Source organism: Oncorhynchus kisutch, linkage group LG21 (assembly GCF_002021735.2).
Source record: "Oncorhynchus kisutch isolate 150728-3 linkage group LG21, Okis_V2, whole genome shotgun sequence".
NCBI lineage: Eukaryota > Metazoa > Chordata > Actinopteri > Salmoniformes > Salmonidae > Oncorhynchus > Oncorhynchus kisutch.
The window spans coordinates 40,846,885-40,866,628 of NC_034194.2; the positions used below are offsets into that span (position 1 = coordinate 40,846,885).

The window sequence follows — 19,744 nt, forward strand, 5'->3', positions numbered from 1 at the left end:
TCAAAGCCCCCTCTCTTATCTAACCTGCCTACCCACTACTTAACACCACCTGCTGTGCTAACCAAAATACAGGGGGTGGTCCTCCCAGGTCTTACCTAGTGTGCCTAGACAGTGAATACTACTGGTTATGTATGCCCGTGGGCCTCTTGCCTATGCACTCCTTAGGTGCCTTCCCATTCCCCCCTTGGAACAAATGAAACAGAATAATCCAAATGTAATTAAACAATTTCAAGAATGAAAAACACAGTTCTATCAGCACACACATACCTCAAGGGGGTGTCCTCGGATGGGGCCACAGTGTCTCCTGACCCCTCCTGTCTCAGCCTCCAGTATTTATGCTGCAGTAGTTTATGTGTCGGGGGCTAGGGTCAGTTTGTTATATCTGGAGTACTTCTCCTGTCCTATTCAGTGTCCTGTGTGAATTTAAGTGTGCTTTCTCTAATTCTCTCTCTTCTCTCTCTCGACCATGCTGGTCATTTATGAACATTTGAACATCTTGGCCATGTTCTGTTATAATCTCCACCCGGCACAGCCAGAAGAGGACTGGCCACCCCACATAGCCTGGTTCCTCTCTAGGTTTCTTCCTAGGTTTTGGCCTTTCTAGGGTTTTTTTTCCTAGCCACCGTGCTTCTACACCTGCATTGCTTGCTGTTTGGGGTTTTAGGCTGGGTTTCTGTACAGCACTTTGAGATATCAGCTGATGTACGAAGGGCTATATAAATACATATGTTCCCCGAGAAGGGGTGGGGCTTTACAGGAGTGCTGGTCGTTCTGAGCTGTCTGATTGTGGGAGCCATATTCCTAATACACCATGACCCACCCGAGAAGGCAGTAGGGGGTAACATAACCCATAGTGTAGAAGATGAGGATTTTGTATTACCCAAGCATAAAAGGTCACTTGAACTGGATAGAAAGGAAGTGAGAGTTGAGCAAGGGAAGGATGTCTCAGTCGAGCTCTATGTATACCAAATGGGGTCTCTGACCTCTTGGCAGTCCAGAACTATGGGCCTTTATGGAAGATATCTGTGCAGGTCCCTGTGTAATTCATGGAAGCAGGTCATAGCTCACACAGAGAGGGGGGGCTATGTAAACCAACACTCCCAGTATGGAAACAGATGGAGAATAGTAAAGGTGAGGGTTTTTGACTGTAATCCGGAGCAAGGGAAGTTTTGCATAAAGGTACGAATTACTATAAAAAACGTAAAGAAAGAGGATCTCAGGTTATGGTTGTTGGTTCTGATCAGGTTTCGGTCGACACTACAGTACCATTCCTGGTAGCAGAGGTTAGAGCCGGTGATAGTTCTACGGCCAGTCAGAGTCCAAGCAGTCCCTCTAACAAAACGGATATTACCAGTGTAGTCATCCAGGGCCAAGGACCGGTGCGGATAGTTATGACGAAAGACCTTAGGAAGTGATTGAGGTGGAGACTGGGTTTGGGGATTCCAACCTATGGTTGGAATGGGTTCAGGAGACGGCCAGATCAGTATCTAAAGAAGAATGTTATTCCCTCGGCCACAGCCAAACCTCAGTTGACAAGTTGACAACCTCAGTTGACAATTAATTCACCCCTGGGAATAGCCTGTATGGTAAAGTTGGTCATGAAGGCAGGGAAGCCAGACAATGACAGATGCACTGATCTGCATTATCTGTATCCCCATGTATCCATTATATCCAGACTTCCCCCTTTCACAGTTGCAGGAGGACATTATTATTGTATGGCTCGATACAACACACACGGACGGGACGTAGGGGAAGTAAGGACATTATTATTGTATGGCTCGATACAACACACACGGACGGGACGTAGGGGAAGTAAGGACATTATTATTGTATGGCTCGATACAACACACACGGATGGGACATAGGGGAAGTAAGGACATTATTATTGTATGGCTCGATACAACACACACGGACGGGATGTAAGAACATGCCATAGGACAGGGAACGTTACAACCGACGAGACAATGAGGGACCTGACTGGGTGGTTGAGTTCCATGGACTTTAGTAAGATAAAAAGGCCTAGAGCAGATGTCTGGTGGTTGTGTGGAGGAATGAAGCTGTGGCTTAAAGTCTCTGGGATATGTGGGACGGTAGCGTCCCACTTGGCCGAAAGCCAGAGAAAATGCAGATGCTATTATCTGAGGATAGCACCTCCGTAAACAAAAGAGAGAAAACATATTTCAACCCTGCAGGCGCGACACAAAACGCAGAAATAAAAATAAAAATATAAAATATAAATCATTCCTTACCTTTGACGAGCTTCTTCTGTTGGCACTCCAATATGTCCCATAAACATCACAAATGGTCCTTCGTTCGATTAAATCTGTCCATATATATCCAAAATGTCCATTTATTTGGCGCGTTTGATCCAGAAAAACACCGGTTCCAACTTGCGCTACGTTACTACAAAATATCTCAAGAGTTACCCTTTAAACTTTTCCAAAACATTTCAAACTACTTTTGTAATACAACTTTAGGTATTTTTTAAAAGTAAATAATCGATAAAATTGAAGACAGGATGATCTGTGTTCAATACAGGAAAGAAACAAACTGACACTAGCTTTCTGGTCAAGCACCTCTATCTAACACATGAAGTGACCCTCATTTTGAATAGGGCTACTTCTTCATTACACAAAGGAAAAACCACAACCAATTTCGAGACTGGTGATATCCAGTGGAAGCAGTAGGAACTGCAAGCAAGTCCCTTAGAAATCTGGATTCCCAATGAAACCTCATTTAAAAGAGAATGACCTCAAAAAAATTCAATCTGAATGGTTTGTTATTGGGGTTTCGCCTGCTACATAAGTTCTGTTATACTCACAGACATGATTCAAACAGTTTTAGAAACTTCAGAGTGTTTTCCATCCAACTCTACTAATGATTTGCATATCGTATCTTCTGGGGATGAGTAGCAGGCAGTTGAATTTGGGCATGCTTTTCATCCAAGCCTAACGGAGAAACCGTTAGGCTTGCAGTAGATTGTGTAACATGTTGCAGGACATGATAAGCAATGTACGTGCTGAAGTGAGACTTGTAAATGGCATTGAGTGTCAGGAGAAGAGGGGCATTGATGACCAAATGTGAGGTATATAACCAAGTGTGCATTGCATGATTTTCAGAGCGTCCATCTGTTTCATTCAACCAGACTCTTACAACCTCTGGATTGCAGACTGAGTAGTTTAATTGAAGTTCAGTTTATGAACATTGAGAACATAATTATCTTAACACTAACGCATCCCCAGTTTCGTGCTCACGCGTCAGCAACCACATTTGCAGAAACCCTTCACATACTTTTTCTGTCTCTTTTTGCTCCATTTGTAAACGGGCCAGCCTCACCTTCAGCCTAGCGGTCCCGTCTGAACGACCCAAAGCAGAAGATAAAAGGTCAGATCGGATTTGTACACGGCAGTCTACGGACTGTAGCAGCGAGTAAGGATGACAAAAAAGGCAGAGTATTTACCGTTTACTAGGAATTTATTCCATCACACTGAAATTTTGGGGAAAAGGCGCTGGATTGAACCAGAGCAAAGAAAGTAAATATCAAAGCCCCCTCTCCTACCTTACCTGCCTACCCACTACTTAACTTAACACCACCTGCTGTGCTAACCAAAATACAGGGGGTGGTCCGTCCAGGTCTTACCTAGTGTTTGAGTTTATTTATTTTTTATTTTTACAGGGACAGTGCACATTAATCAACATTTCAGTAAAAGTGCCGGTTTTAGCCAACCGGCTAATTTTCAACCGCAGTCCCTGGGCAGGTTATTAAAAACAATTACAATATAGACAATAGCAACATAGAACAAGCAAGACATAGCATACAGACAGAGCAACATAGGACAAGCAAGACGTAGCATACAGACAGAGCAGCATAAAACAAAAAGCAGCAAGACAAAATTCATAAAAGCAACAAAGTGTTTCCACACCTCACAAGCTACAGACAACAGACAACATGGAGTGGCAACACACAGCTAAGGACCATGTTCACAAATCTGATTGACCTTTAGCCATGTCTTCAAGCATTTTGTGAAAGTGTGATAATCTTGATCCTGGGCACCCAAAGGGGTGCACATTGTTGTTTTTGCCAGAGCACTACACACCCGATTCAAATCATCAAAGCCTGATGAGGAGTTGTTGATTTCAATCATGTGTGTAGTACTAGGGCAAAAAACGTGCACCCCTTTGGACCAGGATTGAGAACCACTGCTCTATAGTTATGTACTTGAAAATGTATCAATTTGGCACATTTGGGGAGACATGATACAAAATATTGTCCAGTACTGCAATGCTTCACTGGATCAATCTGAAACTTTGCACACACTGCTGCCTTTGCTGAAAAGAACAGTTTATCAGAATTGTTCAACCTCAAACAATAAAGCTGCATAATAATTTTTTTTTTTCTAGAGCAAGTCTTTCTATATTTTGTCAAGTTAAGAGTTTTGTTTTTGAAGGATTCTTTGTTAGGTTTGATAATGTACACTAGTTTATTCATTAGCTATCTAGCTAGATAACGTTAGCTTGCTAACTGAGCAAGGCAGTCACAAACACTCTTCATATGAAACAAAAGGGTTGGTGAGTGAAGCCTATTGCTAGCGAATCATGGTAACCATTTAGATAATGTTAGCCATCTAGTTTTCTGTGACCATCTGACTAGTATCAACAAGGTCTTTCTACAATACCATCACAGCTAGCTAACATTGACTTGAAAATAAAGCAACACACATGGACATGCATTGCCAACAAATGCTACCTTCTGGTTTGGAGAATTTTAACAAGGCTCAGTGTTTGACAACTTCACAATCTTTTCTGTGTGAAGATAAAAGAGATTGACTGTCGACACTGTTCGGAGGTGCTAAATACTAATCGGCAGGCAAACATTAGACAATCCTACCGGTGTGTCTGATCTATAATGGATATTACCATCTCTGTCCAAATATCTGTACATAAAACTGCTCAAATGTGAGGTGCAGTACAGGAGCTATAGGAGGATGGGCTTATTTTAATGGCTGGAATGAAATTGTTGGAACAGAGTTCCCATTATGTGTGATAGGTTTGACTCCGTTCCATTGTTTCCATTCCAGCCATTACAATGAGCCCGTCCTCCTATAGCTCTTCCCACCAGCGTCCTCTGGTGTGGTGCTCAACGTAAAACGTAAACTGCATTTTGGAACCTTCTGCATTGGCCTACCGGCATATGCACATTCATGCACTAAAACAACAACTCCTGTTAAAAAAACAATTGGCTCAGTCCAGAATGGGTGGGTAGAGTTCATTCTTTAAAACCGTCAGATTGGTCCATGATGTGGAAACTCCACCTCCAGCACACCAGTGCACACCAGCTGACTGAAACCCAGAGCACCTAATCGCAATTTGGAAATTGAACCAATGGAAATGAAGTTAATTGGCTGACAGCTGTACATAATTAGCCAGCCAGGATAGGATGGTCTAGGATTCCTTTATAAGGTGCAACCAAAACAGCTGTTAGACATAGCAACAGGGATATTCTGGCAGTGTGTCTGGCTAGCATTAGTTCTGAATACGGTTGTGGTTTTGATCACTAAAATGGCTGTGACTTTTGGACTCTCTTTGAGGTTAGTTGTTCAATGTATTCATTTGGTTGGATTACCTTTTCTCAAAGTTGTCACTGGTTGTTTTGTGTTTAACTGTGTGAATGTTTTGTAGTGTTTCATGGCTTTGTTGCCTGCTAATTGGAGGGATAAAGTGTTTTCCACTTCAAGGTGCGTTTTGGTTAACACTAATTCAGTTCAAATCCGTCTAGTTCCAATAGCTGAAGGCTGGCGTTTTACCATAATGTTTTGTTTCCTAGGTGATGCTTATGGGCATCCTGCCTGCACTGGACCTGAACCAACTGGATCCCAAGCAAGTGTGGTGTCTGTTCCAAATGCTAAAGCTACTGGCACCAATACTCTGGCAAGTGTGACGCCAGGTCCAAATGCCACAGCTGTAGCAACTGCCAACCATGCCTCAACAGAAGCGGCTGGCCCCCGCACCTTAGCTAAAGCAACTGCCAACCATAACTCTGCAGAAGCGGCTGGCCCCCGCGCCTCAGCTGAAGCAACTGCCAGCCATACCTCTGCAGAAGCGGCTGGTCCCCGCGCCTCAGCTGAAGCAACTGCCAACCATACCTCTGCAGAAGCGGCCGCCGGCCCCCGAGCCTCTGCGGAAGCGGCCCGCGCCTCAGCTGAAGCAACTGCCAACCATGCCTCAGCAGAAGCGGCCCACGCCTCAGCTGAAGCAACTGCCGACCATACCTCGGCAGAAGCGGCTGGCCCCCATGCCTCAGCTGGAGCAACTGCCAACCAAGCCTCAGCTGGAGCAACTGCCAACCAAGCCTCAGCTGGAGCAACTGCCAACCAAGCCTCAGCTGGAGCAACTGCCAACCAAGCCTCAGCTGGAGCAACTGCCAACCAAGCCTCAGCTGGAGCAACTGCCAACCAAGCCTCAGCTGGAGCAACTGCCAACCAAGCCTCAGCTGGAGCAACTGCCAACCAAGCCTCAGCTGGAGCAACTGCCAACCAAGCCTCAGCTGGAGCAACTGCCAACCAAGCCTCAGCTGGAGCAACTGCCAACCAAGCCTCAGCTGGAGCAACTGCCAACCAAGCCTCAGCTGGAGCAACTGCCAACCAAGCCTCAGCTGGAGCAACTGCCAACCAAGCCTCAGCTGGAGCAACTGCCAACCAAGCCTCAGCTGGAGCAACTGCCAACCAAGCCTCAGCTGGAGCAACTGCCAACCAAGCCTCAGCTGGAGCAACTGCCAACCAAGCCTCAGCTGGAGCAACTGCCAACCAAGCCTCAGCTGGAGCAACTGCCAACCAAGCCTCAGCTGGAGCAACTGGCAACCAAGCCTCAGCTGGAGCAACTGGCAACCAAGCCTCAGCTGGAGCAACTGGCAACCAAGCCTCAGCTGGAGCAACTGCCAACCAAGCCTCAGCTGGAGCAACTGCCAACCAAGCCTCAGCTGGAGCAACTGGCCCCCGCGCCTCAGCAGGAGCAACTGGCCCCCGCGCCTCAGCAGGAGCAACTGGCCCCCGCGCCTCAGCAGGAGCAACTGCCAACCAAGCCTCAGCTGGAGCAACTGCCAACCATGCCTCAGCTGGAGCAACTGCCAACCATGCCTCAGCTGAAGCAACTTCCGGCTCCCGTTCCGCTGCTGCAGCAGCGGCAGGCCTTGATCAGACGGCCCGACCCCTCAACAAGCTAGATAGGGAGATCATAATTTGGTTTGCCCAACTCCTTAATCGTCTTTCCCCTGTTACTGTGCCTCCATTTGAAGAAAAGGGGAAAGGTAACTGAGGTGAGGAATTGTGCAAACTAATGCGCTTGTTTGAAATGATCTCCTTCACTTGCGTATCGTCATGCAAATTGTTTACAGGGGTGAACACTACAATGGTATGAATTATTTTCAAAACCCTACGACAAAAATTTACATCTGATTTGGCCTCCATTGCTGAAACTTAGGTTGTACAGTTATGATTTTGATTTGTCCTGGTGTTCCTGCTACTCTGACATGATTTGTTCAATAAACAATTTGACTTCCAAAATGCTGTGTCTTTTAAATGTGGGTTTCTCTTCTGTCTACCATACGGTTGCTGATTAGGGACAGACTGGGTCTGGAGAAAAAGGGATTGTGGATCACACCACTTGTGCAAACTGATTTGTTTACCTTTGTTTCTGGTAGTTGAGGAAAGGTTGACTGCATTTCTTTTAATTTCTCATTGTTTGCATAGTCAACATACACACTTACCCCACCAGACATGCCACCAGGGGTCTTTTCAGTCCCCAAATCCAGAACAAATGCACATTATTATATTGAGCCATGTTTGGATTGAACTCCCTTCCACAGCGCACGAGAACAGCAAACCGGGTTTTAAAAAAAAGCAACACCTCACCCCCACTGGTTGTGTGTGTGTAACAGATGCACAAACACACACTTAAAGCATAAACATATGTACATTTTATTTTTTTGTCAGACCCCAGTAAAACTAGCTGTCGCCATTGACATCGGCTAATGGGGATCCTAAAATATTCAAGTACCTTTAGCATTTGAAAAGCTGAAATAAACCAACACTTTTCTACCCAGGTCTGACCTCCACTAGACACTGGGTGTAAACGATATAGTGAAACAGTTCCTTGTAAGAATTTTCCTCAACAGTACAGAATCAATATGAAAAACAAAGGACCGAGGGAGTGACTGCAAATCATAGCACAGTCCATTTGTATGTTCCAATGGTAGCAAGCATCTAGAATTCCTATTTCGCAACAAAGCATCCCTCATGCTGCCAAACACCCTCGTAAAACTGACTATCCACCAATCATCGACTTCGGCGATATCATTTACAAAATAACCTCAAACTCTCAACAAATTGAGTGACGTTTTGTCACCAAAGCCCCATATACTTCCCACCACTGCGAACTGTACTCTCTCGTTGGCTGGCCCTCGCTTCATACTCATCGCCAAACCCACTGGGTCCAGGTCATCTACAAGTCTTTGCTAGGTAAAGCCCCGCCTTATGTCAGTTCACTGGTCACCATAGCAGCAGGATGAATAAGGTGCCCAGAGTAAACTGCCTGCTAATCGGGCCCAGAAGCTAAGATATGCATATTATTAGTATATTTGGATAGAAAACACTCTGAAGTTTGATTTCTGTGAGTATAACGCTGTCTCTGAGTATAACATAACTCATATGGCAGGCAAAAACCTGAGAAAAAATCCAACCAGGAAGTGGGAAATCTGAGGTTTGTAGTTTTTCAACTCATTGCCTATTGGATATACAGTGTCTATGGGGTCATATTGTACTTCCTAAGGCTTCCACTAGATGTCAGCAGTCTTTAGAACCTTGTTTCAGGCTTCTACTGTGAAGGGGGAGACAAAAATAGTTATTTCAATCAGGTGTCTGCCATGAGCTGATCACGCATGCTCCCGTGAGAGGTAGCTGCGTTCCAATGAATTTTTAAAGACAAAGAGTTCTCCGGTTGGAACATTATTGAAGATTTATGTTAAAAACATCCTAAAGATTGATTCTATACATTGTTTGGCTTATTTCTACGGACTGTTAACCTCTTGAATCTAGGGGGCACTATTTTCATTTTGGGAAAAATAACATCCCCAAAGTTAACGGCTATTTTGTCAAGACAAGATGCTAGAATATGCATATAATTGACGGCTTAGGATAGAAAACACTCTAAAGTTTCCAAAACTGTAAAAATATTGTCTGAGTATAACAGAACTGATATTGCAGGCGAAAGCCTGAGAAAAATCCAATCAGGAAGGGACTCTTATTTAGAAAGCTCTGCGTTCCTATGCGTCCCTATTGAGCAGTGAATGAGATATCAACCAGATTCCTTTTTCTATTGTTTCCCTAATGTGTCTAGTGTCACAATACATATTTTCAGGCTTTTATTTTGAAAAATGAGCCTGAACGTCAACATAGCGTCAGTGGTCAGCTGAAGTCTCTCAGAGTGTTTTGTGCGTGAAGGACAAATGTGGCCATTTTTTCTCTCTATCCTACTAAGAAGCCACCAGTCCCGGTTGATATATTATCGAATAGATATTTGAAAAACACCTTGAGGATTGATTATAAACAACGTTTGCCATTCTGTCGATATTATGGAGCTAATTTGGAATATTTTTCAGCATTGTAGTGACCGCAATTTCCGGTCGATTTCTCAGCCAAACGTGAAGAACAAATGGAGCTATTTCGCCTACAAAAATAATATTTTGGGAAAAAATGAACATTTGCTCTCTAACTGGGAGTCTCGTGAGTGAAAACATCCGAAGCTCATCAAAGGTAAACAATTTAACTTGATTGCTTTTCTGATTTTTGTGACCAGGTTTCCTGCTGCTAGCTAGGCATAATGCTATGCTAGGCTATCGATAAACTTACACAAATACTTGTCTTGCTTTGGCTGTAAAGCATATTTTCAAAATCTGAGATGACAGGGTGATTAACAAAAGGCTAAGCTGTGTTTCAATATATATCACTTGTGATTTCATGAATAGGAATATTTTCTAGTAATATTTATGTCGGTTGCGTTATGCTAATTAGTGTCAGTTGATGATTACGCTCCCGGACCCGGGATGGGTAGTATATCAAGAGGTTTTAAGGAACTTTTTGACTTTTCGTCTGGACCTAGTGATCACGCCTCATGAATTTGGATTTGTGAACTAAATGCACGAACAACAAGGAGGTATTTGGACATAAATGATGGACTTCATCGAAGAAAACAAACATTTATTGTGGAACTGGGATTCCTGGGAGTGCATTCTGATTAAGACCATCAAAGGTAAGTGAATATTTGTAATGCTTTTTCTGACTTCTGTTGACTCCACAACATGGCGGGTATCTGTCTGGCTTGTTTTTGTGTCTGAGCGCTGTACTCAGATTATTGCATGGTGTGTTTCTCCGTAAAGTTTTTATAAAATCTGAAACGGCGGATGCATTAAAGGAGAAGTGGATCCACAATTCCATGTATAACACTTGTATCTTTTATCAATGTTTATTGTAAGTATTTCTGTACATTGATGTGGCTCTCTGCAAAATCACCGGATGTTTTGGAAGCAAAACATCACTGAACATAATGCACCAATGTAAACTGAGATTTTTTAATATACATATGAACTTTATCAAACAAAACATACATGTATTGTGTAACATGAAGTCCTATGAGTATCATCTTATGAAGATCAAAGGTTAGTGATTAATTTTCTCTCTATTTCTGATTTTTGGCTGAAAAGATGGCTGTGTTTTTCTGTGACTAGGCACTCACCTAACTCACCTAACATAATCGTTTGGTGTGCTTTCGTCGTGAAGCCTTTTTGAAATCGGACACTGTGGTGGGATTAACATAGGTATTCCTCTTGTCTAGATGGGTTAGGGCAGTGTACAGTGTGATTGTGATTGCGTCGTCTGTGGACATTTTGGGGCGGTAAGCAAATTGGAGTGGGTCTAGGGTGTCATGTAGGGTGGAGGTGATATGGTCCTTGACTTGTTTCTCAAAGCACTTCATGATGACGGAAGCGAGTGCTACATGGGGGTAGTCATTTAGCTCCGTTACCTTAGCTTTCTTTGGAACAGGAACAATCGTGGCCCTCTTGAAGCATGTGGGAACAGCAGACGGGGATAAGGGTTGATTGAATATGTCCGTAAACACACCAGCCAGCTGGTCTGCGCATGCTCTGAGGACACAGCCGGGGATGCCATCTGGGCCTGCAGCGTTGCGAGGGTTAACATGTTTAAATGTTTTACTCACGTTGGCTGCAGTGAAGGAGAGCCCGTTTTGCTAGCGGGCCGTGTCAGTGACACTGTATTGTTCTCAAAGCGAGCAAAGAGGTTGTTTAGTCTGTCTGGGAGCAAGACATCGTGGTCCGCGATGGGTCTGGTTTTTCTTTTGTAGTCCGTGATTGACTGTAGACCATGCCACATACCTCGCGAATCCACTTTGTCTCTATACTGACGCTTAGCTTGTTTGATTGAATTGCGGAGGGACCAGCTACACTGTTTGTATTCGGTCATGTTTCCGGTCACCTTGCCCTGATTAAAAGCCCCTGCCCAGTCATGTGAAATCCATGGATTTCCTTATATGAACTATAACTGAGTAAATTTGATAATTGTTGCATGTTGTGTTTATAGTTTTTCAGTGTACAGTACCAGTTTGGACTCATTCAGGGTTTTTCTTTATTATTACTGTTTTCTACATTGTAGAATAATAGAAGACATCAACATTATGAAATAACACATATGGAATCATGTAGTAACCAAAACTGTGTTAATCAATTCAAAATATATTTTATATGAGATTCTTCAAAGTTGCCACCCTTTGCCTTGATGACAGCTTCGCACACTCTTGGCATTCTCTCAACCAGATTCACCTGGAATGCTTTTCCAACAGTCTTGAAGGAGTTCCCACATATGCTGAGCACTTGTTGGCTGCTATTCCTTCACTCTGCGGTCCAACTCATCCCAAACCATCTCAATTGGGTTGAGGTCAGCTATTGCAGTACTCCATCAATCTCCTTGGTCAAATAGCCCTTACACAGCCTGGAGGTGTGTTTTGGGTCATTGTCCTGTTGAAAAACAAATGATAGTTTGACTAAGCGCAAACCAGATGGGATGGCATATCGCTGCAGAATGCTGTGGACTCATTTGGGCTCATCAAACCAACGGACACATTTCCACCTGTCTAATGTCCATTGCTCATGTTTCTTCCATTGCCCAAGCAAGTCTCTTCTTATTATTGGTGTCCTTAGTAGTTTTTTTTTTTTTACTTCTCTAGGGTAGGGGGCAGCATTCATAAATTTGGATGAAAAGCTTGCCCAAATTAAACTGCCTGCTACTCAGGCCCAGAAGCTAAGATATGCATATTATTAGTAGATTTGGATAGAAAACACTCTGAAGTTTCTAACCCTGTCTGAAACATGTCTGTGAGTATAACATAACTTATTTGGCAGGCGAAACCCCGAGGTCAAACCATTCAGATTTTTTTGGGGTGGGTCACTCTCTTTTCAATGGGTTAAATTGGGAATCCAGATTTCTAAGTGACTTTCTTGCAGTTCCTATCGCTTCCACTGGATGTCAACAGTCTTTAGAAATTGGTTGAGGTTTTTCCTTTGAGAAATGAAAAAGTAGCACTGTTCAGAACGAGGGTAGAGGGAAGTGTAATCTTTGTTGGAGGCGCATGACCTGAAATCTCGCAACACATTGTTTTCCTCCGGTATTGAACACAGTATATCCCCTCTTTTGTTTGTTGGTCACGTTATGTCGAGAAATCCACTGGAAATGGCGGTCACGAGCCCTCAGCTGGCCACTTACGCAATGTAGTCGTTTATGCTCATTCTTCATCATCAAAATGCTGTAGGGAATACGTAGAAAAAGGAATCTGGTTGATATCCCTTTCATTGGCCAATAGGGATTCATAGGAACACAATGGTTTCAAAACACGAGTCACTTCCTGATTGGATTTTTCTTAGGCTTTCGCCTGCAATATCAGTTCTGTTAAACTCACAGACAATATTTTGACAGTTTTGGAAACTTTAGAGTGTTTTCTATCCTAAGCTGTCAATTATATGCATATTCTATTATCTGGTCCTGAGAAATAGGTGGTTTACTTTGGGAACGTTATTTTCCCCCCCAAAAAAATAGTGCCCCCTAGTTTCAAGAGGTTATTAAGTGACTGTTATCGAAACTTGTTAACTTGTTAAACAACCTCTTCCGCGCTGCCCCAAATTCCTAATTAGTTCATTTAAACGTGTTAACAATTAAACATAGTGGATTAAATAAATGACAGTAATCACATTAATGAAAGTCACGTCATAACAAAGGATATGTATTTGGTGCATTTAAATCAACATCTGTATGTGCCTTACTAGTGGAGGCAGGTGCGATGCCTTTGGATATGCAAAACATTGTCAGTAGCTTATTGGGTTGAAAGGATGTGAGGTTGAGCATCCCACTGCTACTGTTCTAGATGAATGTTGGGGATATGCTAGTAGACAAGGCAGGGGTTTTGGTTGGACAGTTGGAAAGTTTGCTGATGTGAGTGGTTTGAGGGAGTCAGAGGTCATTTGTGGTCATAGGGGATGTTCCTCCATGGTTACTCCCAGAACCTGTTGTTGATCTTGGTAGAGAAAAGGAAATATTGGGCATAAGTCAGTGAAACTGGTTGACAACTACATTGATCTATGTTTTTTTACACTTTTCTACCACTTTTCACAGATGGTTCCAAGGACCCAGATATTGGGCGCACAGGAGCAGGCGTTTACGTTCCTGAAATTGATGTGCAGATATATAGAAGACTAACGGATGAATTGTGAGTATACTCAGTGTAAATGGTGGCGATAATAGTTTCCCTCCAGTGGGTGTTCTACCGGGTAGAGGTGAGGCCAAATGTAATATCAGAGCCACGTTGATAGATGTGTGGCAGAAGAGATGAGACTTAGCACAAGGACCGGAATTTATATGCCCTCCAAAGAAAGTTCGGTGGAACAAGATTCAAAAGTTAGATTAGGAAGGGAGAGCTGGTGTTTGCTGGTTTGCGCTTAGGGCATTGTACATTGACCTCGTCATTACATCTGGTTCGCAAACATGTGGATTGAGTCTGGATTGTATGGCTGATGAAACATTGGACAATGTGTTGTTATATTGTTGTAAGTATGTTGAAGAGAGGTAAAGATTGAAGTGTAGGGTCATTGAGGTTGGACTGGGTTAGGAAGGGATTTGGAGGTTGTGGGAGGGTCTATTATAAGTTAGTACGGCTCTTTTTTATTTTCTCAGAAGTACTGAGTTAGGATTTATAAATGTTTTAAACAGCGATTGACACTCCAGCACCGTAGGTGGCGGCATGCACCTTCTAACATTGGTTTGCAGATCGCCATTTTATCATAGAAGAAGAAGACGACAACAACTGCCTGGACAGTTTCTTATTGCCGGTGCAGATTTTTGTTAGTAATGTCTCTAAACTCACTTTAGTTTGTTGTCAGCTACTTGGTCCGTGGTCGGTCGAATGCCGAACGTATCACCTGACTACCTCAAGGTTGCCGTACCGGGAATCGTTGTCGTTACCTGCCTTTCCAATGAAAACTAGTTTGAAAAATCTTCCACATATGGAAATAAGATGGTGGCGCTGAGGGCTTATCAGTTTACTGCTTTGTATGCTTTCTACTGAGCCATTTACTTTATGCTTGTATTCTTATATGTTATTAGTTGTTGCATTGTCGAGAAGGAACCTGCAAGTAAGAATTTTGTTGGATGGTGAATACCATGTGTATTCTGATACATGGAAAACAGATTATGTATGTTTTTGGATTTTCCATTGACAACATGACTGAGCGCCACAGATTACTGTACACAGTGTGTAGTGGTGCCTGGAGAAGTTCAACAATTTTGGCAGTTTCTACCCTTGTAGGATGGCCAAGATTACAGTGACTAAATCAATGGAGGCTGGAGCAAAAAATCTATAAAAAATCTGGGAAATCTTGTAGAACCAGACAGCAGCAGGACAGAAAATGACCTACTCGTCTCTAAGCCACTGAATCACATTTCTTGAGGCGTCATTACAGATCCGGGTTTAATCCAAGGCTGTGTAACAACTGCCCGTGACCGGGAGGTGCACAATTGGCCCAGCATCGTCCGGGTTAGGGGAGGGTTTGGCCAGGGGGGGTGGGTCTTTACTTGGCTCATTGCACTCTAGCGACTCCTTGTGGTTGACCGGGAACCTGCAGGCTGACCTCAGTCATCCGTTGAACGGTGTTTCCTCCAACGCATTGGTGCCGCTGGCTTCCGGGTTAAGAGGGCGGGTGTTAAGAAGTAGTGCGGCTTGGCGGGGTCGTGTTTCTGAGGACGCATGTGTCTTAATCATTAATAGCAATTAAATGTATTACAACTATGTTTATATCCACAATGAAATATTACCTCTACTACTGAAACTCTTGTCTATGTCATCGTGGATGCCGTGTCAGAATGAAGACTACATGACAGGCTCACCGTTGAACTCGTCATCTTTCTTCTAGAATCAAGAGGACATAAAACAATATAGAGGTGAGATAGTTATCTATTTAACGACACGACATGTAAATATTTTAACATATGCTGTTCATATTAATGCAAAATTACTGTTCTTTTTAAAATATTTGTCACAAAAACAAGCGTATCTCTGTGAAGTGTCAATGGAGCACTGAGCGTACCACAAGCTTTTTATTTAAGGCCTTTTAAAGTTAATTCAGGTCTTGTCATGTTCATTTTGCTTTTTGAGACCCGTAGAAGCATTTTTTTCATTTTCATGGTTTTGCAAAGGTCACACTTTCTTAATATAAAAACAACAACATTGGATGTAAAATCAGGAGACCACCTTTAAGGTCTGGGAAAATTGTATAAAAATTTGATTTCTTTAGTGTAGTTACACTTTAATTCAAGTGAGCAGGCACAGAGTACTGTTTTTGGGTTAGCAGTGTTTCTGTAGCACATGAGATGGAGTTTGCAGAACAAAAGGTCACTTGATTGATGCAAGTAGTCATGAAATCATTCTGACGGGTAGGTATAGGCTTCTTTGTAGCTGGTTAACATTTAATAGAGAATGTTTTTGGGAAAGCCTTCCATCTATCAGAAGGTAGTTATTTCTATCATTACTATCTCTATATTTGATCTGTTTCTTAATTGTTTGAAACCTTGACGTCTTTTCTTCATATTATGAGGGATGTCTTACCTTGCTTCAAAGTAGACAAGCCAAAATACTACCATAGAAATGTTGAGGGAAATATTTTATAAACTCATATGTGCTCTTTTGTTGTTCAAATCAACGTTCCTTCAATGTCTAGCATTCATTGTCTGACTGCGGACAGAGTGCGGCTAGGTACTTATCACAGTATGAGTCCATTCAATATCATGCTAGAACAAAATACATTCCTACTCTGTACGGATGAACCTGACTTTGACTGACAACTTGACTTTGAGCCAATCAGAGAGCACGAACCTCCACGTGGGGGAGTGACAAGAAAAAAAAAAGAGGGCAATTTTCATCAGAATTGTTCTACCTAAAACCATAACGTTGCATAATACATTTTTAATTTTCAAGTCTTTATATATTTTATGTCTAGCTAAGAGTTTTGTGTTTGAAGAAGGATTTTTTTGTTAGGTTTGATAATGTACACCATCTTATTAGTTAGCCACTGAGCAAGTCAGTCACACACACTTCATATGAAACGAATGGTGTGGTGAGTGCAGCATAATGCTAGTACATCAGCTAGCTAGCTAGCGAATCATGGTAACCATTTAGCTAACATTAGCCAGGTAGCTAAAAAACATGTCTCTATGGGCTGTATGCAATTATGGAGAGTGGATAAAATTGTTTCTTTGTCATCTTGCTAGCTAGTTATCTAGCTGTGGCCATTTGACTAGTATCAACAAGGGCTTTCTACAACACCAGCACAGCTAGCTAACATTGACTAGACCATAAAGCAACACAAACGGACATGCAATGCCAACAAACACTACCTTCTGGTTTGGAATATTTTAACAAGGCTGAGTGGTTGAAGACGTTACAATCTTTTCTGTGTGAACATAAATAGATTGACTGTCGACAATGTTGGGAGGTGTTAAATACTAATCGGCCGGCAAACATTTCACAATCCTACCGGTGCGTCTGAGCTATAACGGATATTACCAACTCTCTCCAAATATCGGTACATGAAACTGATCAAATGTGAGGTGTAGCGGAGGAGCTACAGGAGGATGGGCTTATTTTCATGGCCTTGAATGGTATTGATGGAACAGAGTTTCCAATATGTTTGATATGTTTGACTCCATTCCATTGATTCCAGCCATTACAATCAGCCCGTCCTCCTATTGCTCCTCCCACCAGCCTGCTCTGGTGCGGTGCACATTTTTAAACGTCAACTGCATTTTGAAAGATTCTGCATAGGCCTACCGCCGTGTACATATTCATGCACTTAAAATGCACTTTAACGTAAAGATTTTGATTTGTTCCATCAGCCTTATGAATTGATAAAGTGTTTACCTCCACTATACTACTTTGATACACATCAGTGAGGATTTGCCCATTCAAATCACCAACCGGTGTGCCACGGTTCAGGTTAGTAGAACTCCATCTTAGGCAAATTTACAAAGGTACCCCAATTCTGATATTTTTTTCACTAATTCATCTTTTGACCATTTAGCTCTGAAAAAAATCTGACGTGAAAAGATCTGTCTTGAAAAGATCTGATGTGATTGGTCAAAAGGCAAATTTGTGGGAAAAAGATCAGTATTGGGGTGCCTGTGTAACACAGCCATAGGGCATGTTCTACAGGTGAGGCAACCAATGGTTGCGTGCCACGTCATCAATTGTGTCATCCACTGACATATGATGTGGTTAGCTGATACTTGAAATACCTATCAAGGTGATGTAAGATCTGTCAGACGTCAGCATAGGTCTAAGCTTTGGAAAGTGGCCGAAGTCTGTTTGGAAGCAACGATAAACTCCCTCATAGTCTGTTTGGTCCCAGCCACACAGGCTGTGTTAACACAGGTAGCCCAATTCTGATCTTTTGCCCCAAGTTATGGGTAAAATAGCTGATCTGATTGGTGAAAAGACAAATTAGTGGGGAAAAGATCAGAATTTGGCAGCTACAGAAATATGTATGAAATTGAATATGCATTCATCAATTCTCTGTTTTTCTTTAAAACGTTGCTGAGTTCACCATACGTCAACGGACGACTCCTGTTAAAAAACAATTGGCACAGTCCAGAATGGATGGGTAGAGTTCATTCTTTAAAACCATCGGATTGGTCCATGATGTGCAAACTCCACCCTCCAGTACACCAGTGCACACCAGCTGTATGACATCCGGAGTACCTAATCGCAATTGGGAAATTGAACCAATGGAAATGAAGTTTATTGGCTGACAGATTAGCCAGCCAGGTTAGAAAGGTCTGGAATTCCGTTATGAGGTGCAACCAAAACAGCAAACAACGGTTTTGTTGTGTGTTTTGATCACTAAAATGGCTGTGACTTTTGGACTCTCTTTGAGGTTAGTTTTTCAATGTGTTCATCTGGTTTGTTTACCATGTCTTAAAGTGTTCACTGGTTATTTATGTTTAACTGTCTGACTGTTTTGTAGTGTTTCTTGGATTTGTTGCCTGCTAATTGGAGGGATAACTTGTTTTACACTTAAAAGGTGCGTTTTGGTTTACACTAATTCAGGTCAAATCACAGAAGTCTAGTCCCGATTGCTTAAGAATGGCATTTTACCACAATGTTTTCTTTGTTTCCTAGGTAACGCTCATGGGCATCCTGCCTACAGTAGACCTGAACCAACTGGATCCTATCCCCGGCGCCTCAGCAGGAGCGACAGGCCCCGGCGCCTCAGCAGGAGCGACAGGCCCCGGCGCCTCAGCAGGAGCAACAGGCCTTGAACAGACGGCCCGACCACTCAACTAGGGAGATCAGAATTTGGATTGCCCAACTCCTTAATTGTCTTTCCCATGTTACTGTGCCTCCTTTTGAAAACGTTAAAGGTAACTGAGGTGGGGAAATGTGCCAACTAATGTGTTTGTTTGAAATGAGGATCTCCTTCACTTGTACATCGTCATGCAAATTGTTTACAGGGGTGGACGATACAATGTTATGAATTGTTTTTATCACCATACGACTAAATTGACTTCTGATGTAGCGATATTGCTGACACACTTTTAGGTTCTACGGTTATGCTTTTGATTTAGCCTGGTGTTCCTGCTACTCTTGCATGATTTGCTCAAACCATTTTACTTTCAAAAAACCTTGTCCTTAAAATATAATCTCTTCTGCCTACCATGTGCTTGCTGTTTGGTAACAGACTGTGGGCCTGGAGTAAAAGGGAATGTGGTTCACAACACTTGTATAAACAGACTTGTTTCTGGTAGTTCAAATTCTAAAGTTCTCTAACTTGTCAGAGCTCCCTCATATGTTCATACACTACCTGTCCCTTAGTGTTAGAGCGCTGGACTAGTAACCGAAAGGTTGCAAGTTTGAATCCCCGAGCTGACATGGTACAAATCTGTCGTTCTGCCCCTGAACAGGCAGTTAACCCACTGTTCCTAGGCCGTCATTGAAAATAAGAATTTGTTCTTAACTGACTTTCCTAGTAAAATAAAGGTTAAAAAAAAGTTTAAAGCCACATGGTCAAGGTTTGCACAGAATGTTCCTGAGGTCGAATTGTGCTTCTAACCCTAACTGTTCTCCCGCTGTCACCCAAAAG

The 19,744-nt window shown here is 42.7% G+C and overlaps 1 protein-coding gene and 1 long non-coding RNA gene across 3 annotated transcripts; both read left to right on the forward strand.

Annotated features, from left to right (window-relative positions):
• The first annotated feature begins 5,447 nt into the window (after positions 1 to 5,447).
• LOC109879449 (coagulation factor V-like) lies at positions 5,448 to 7,559 on the forward strand. Of its 2 annotated transcripts, XM_031800098.1 has the most exons (3): positions 5,448 to 5,588; positions 5,680 to 5,735; positions 5,825 to 7,559. In XM_031800098.1, the coding sequence occupies exon 3, from the start codon at positions 6,218 to 6,220 to the stop codon at positions 7,217 to 7,219; it is 1,002 nt and encodes a 333-aa protein (XP_031655958.1). In that variant the 5' UTR covers positions 5,448 to 5,588; positions 5,680 to 5,735; positions 5,825 to 6,217; the 3' UTR covers positions 7,220 to 7,559. The 2 variants fall into 2 exon arrangements, with proteins under 2 accessions (XP_031655958.1, XP_031655959.1); XM_031800099.1 differs by lacking the exon at positions 5,680 to 5,735 and having other exon boundaries at positions 5,488 to 5,588.
• Positions 7,560 to 18,358: 10,799 nt separating this feature from the next.
• On the forward strand, positions 18,359 to 19,406 carry LOC116356158 (uncharacterized). Its single transcript, XR_004204619.1, has 3 exons — positions 18,359 to 18,538; positions 18,629 to 18,685; positions 18,784 to 19,406. It is a non-coding gene; the product is annotated as an uncharacterized LOC116356158 (long non-coding RNA).
• Positions 19,407 to 19,744: the final 338 nt, after the last annotated feature.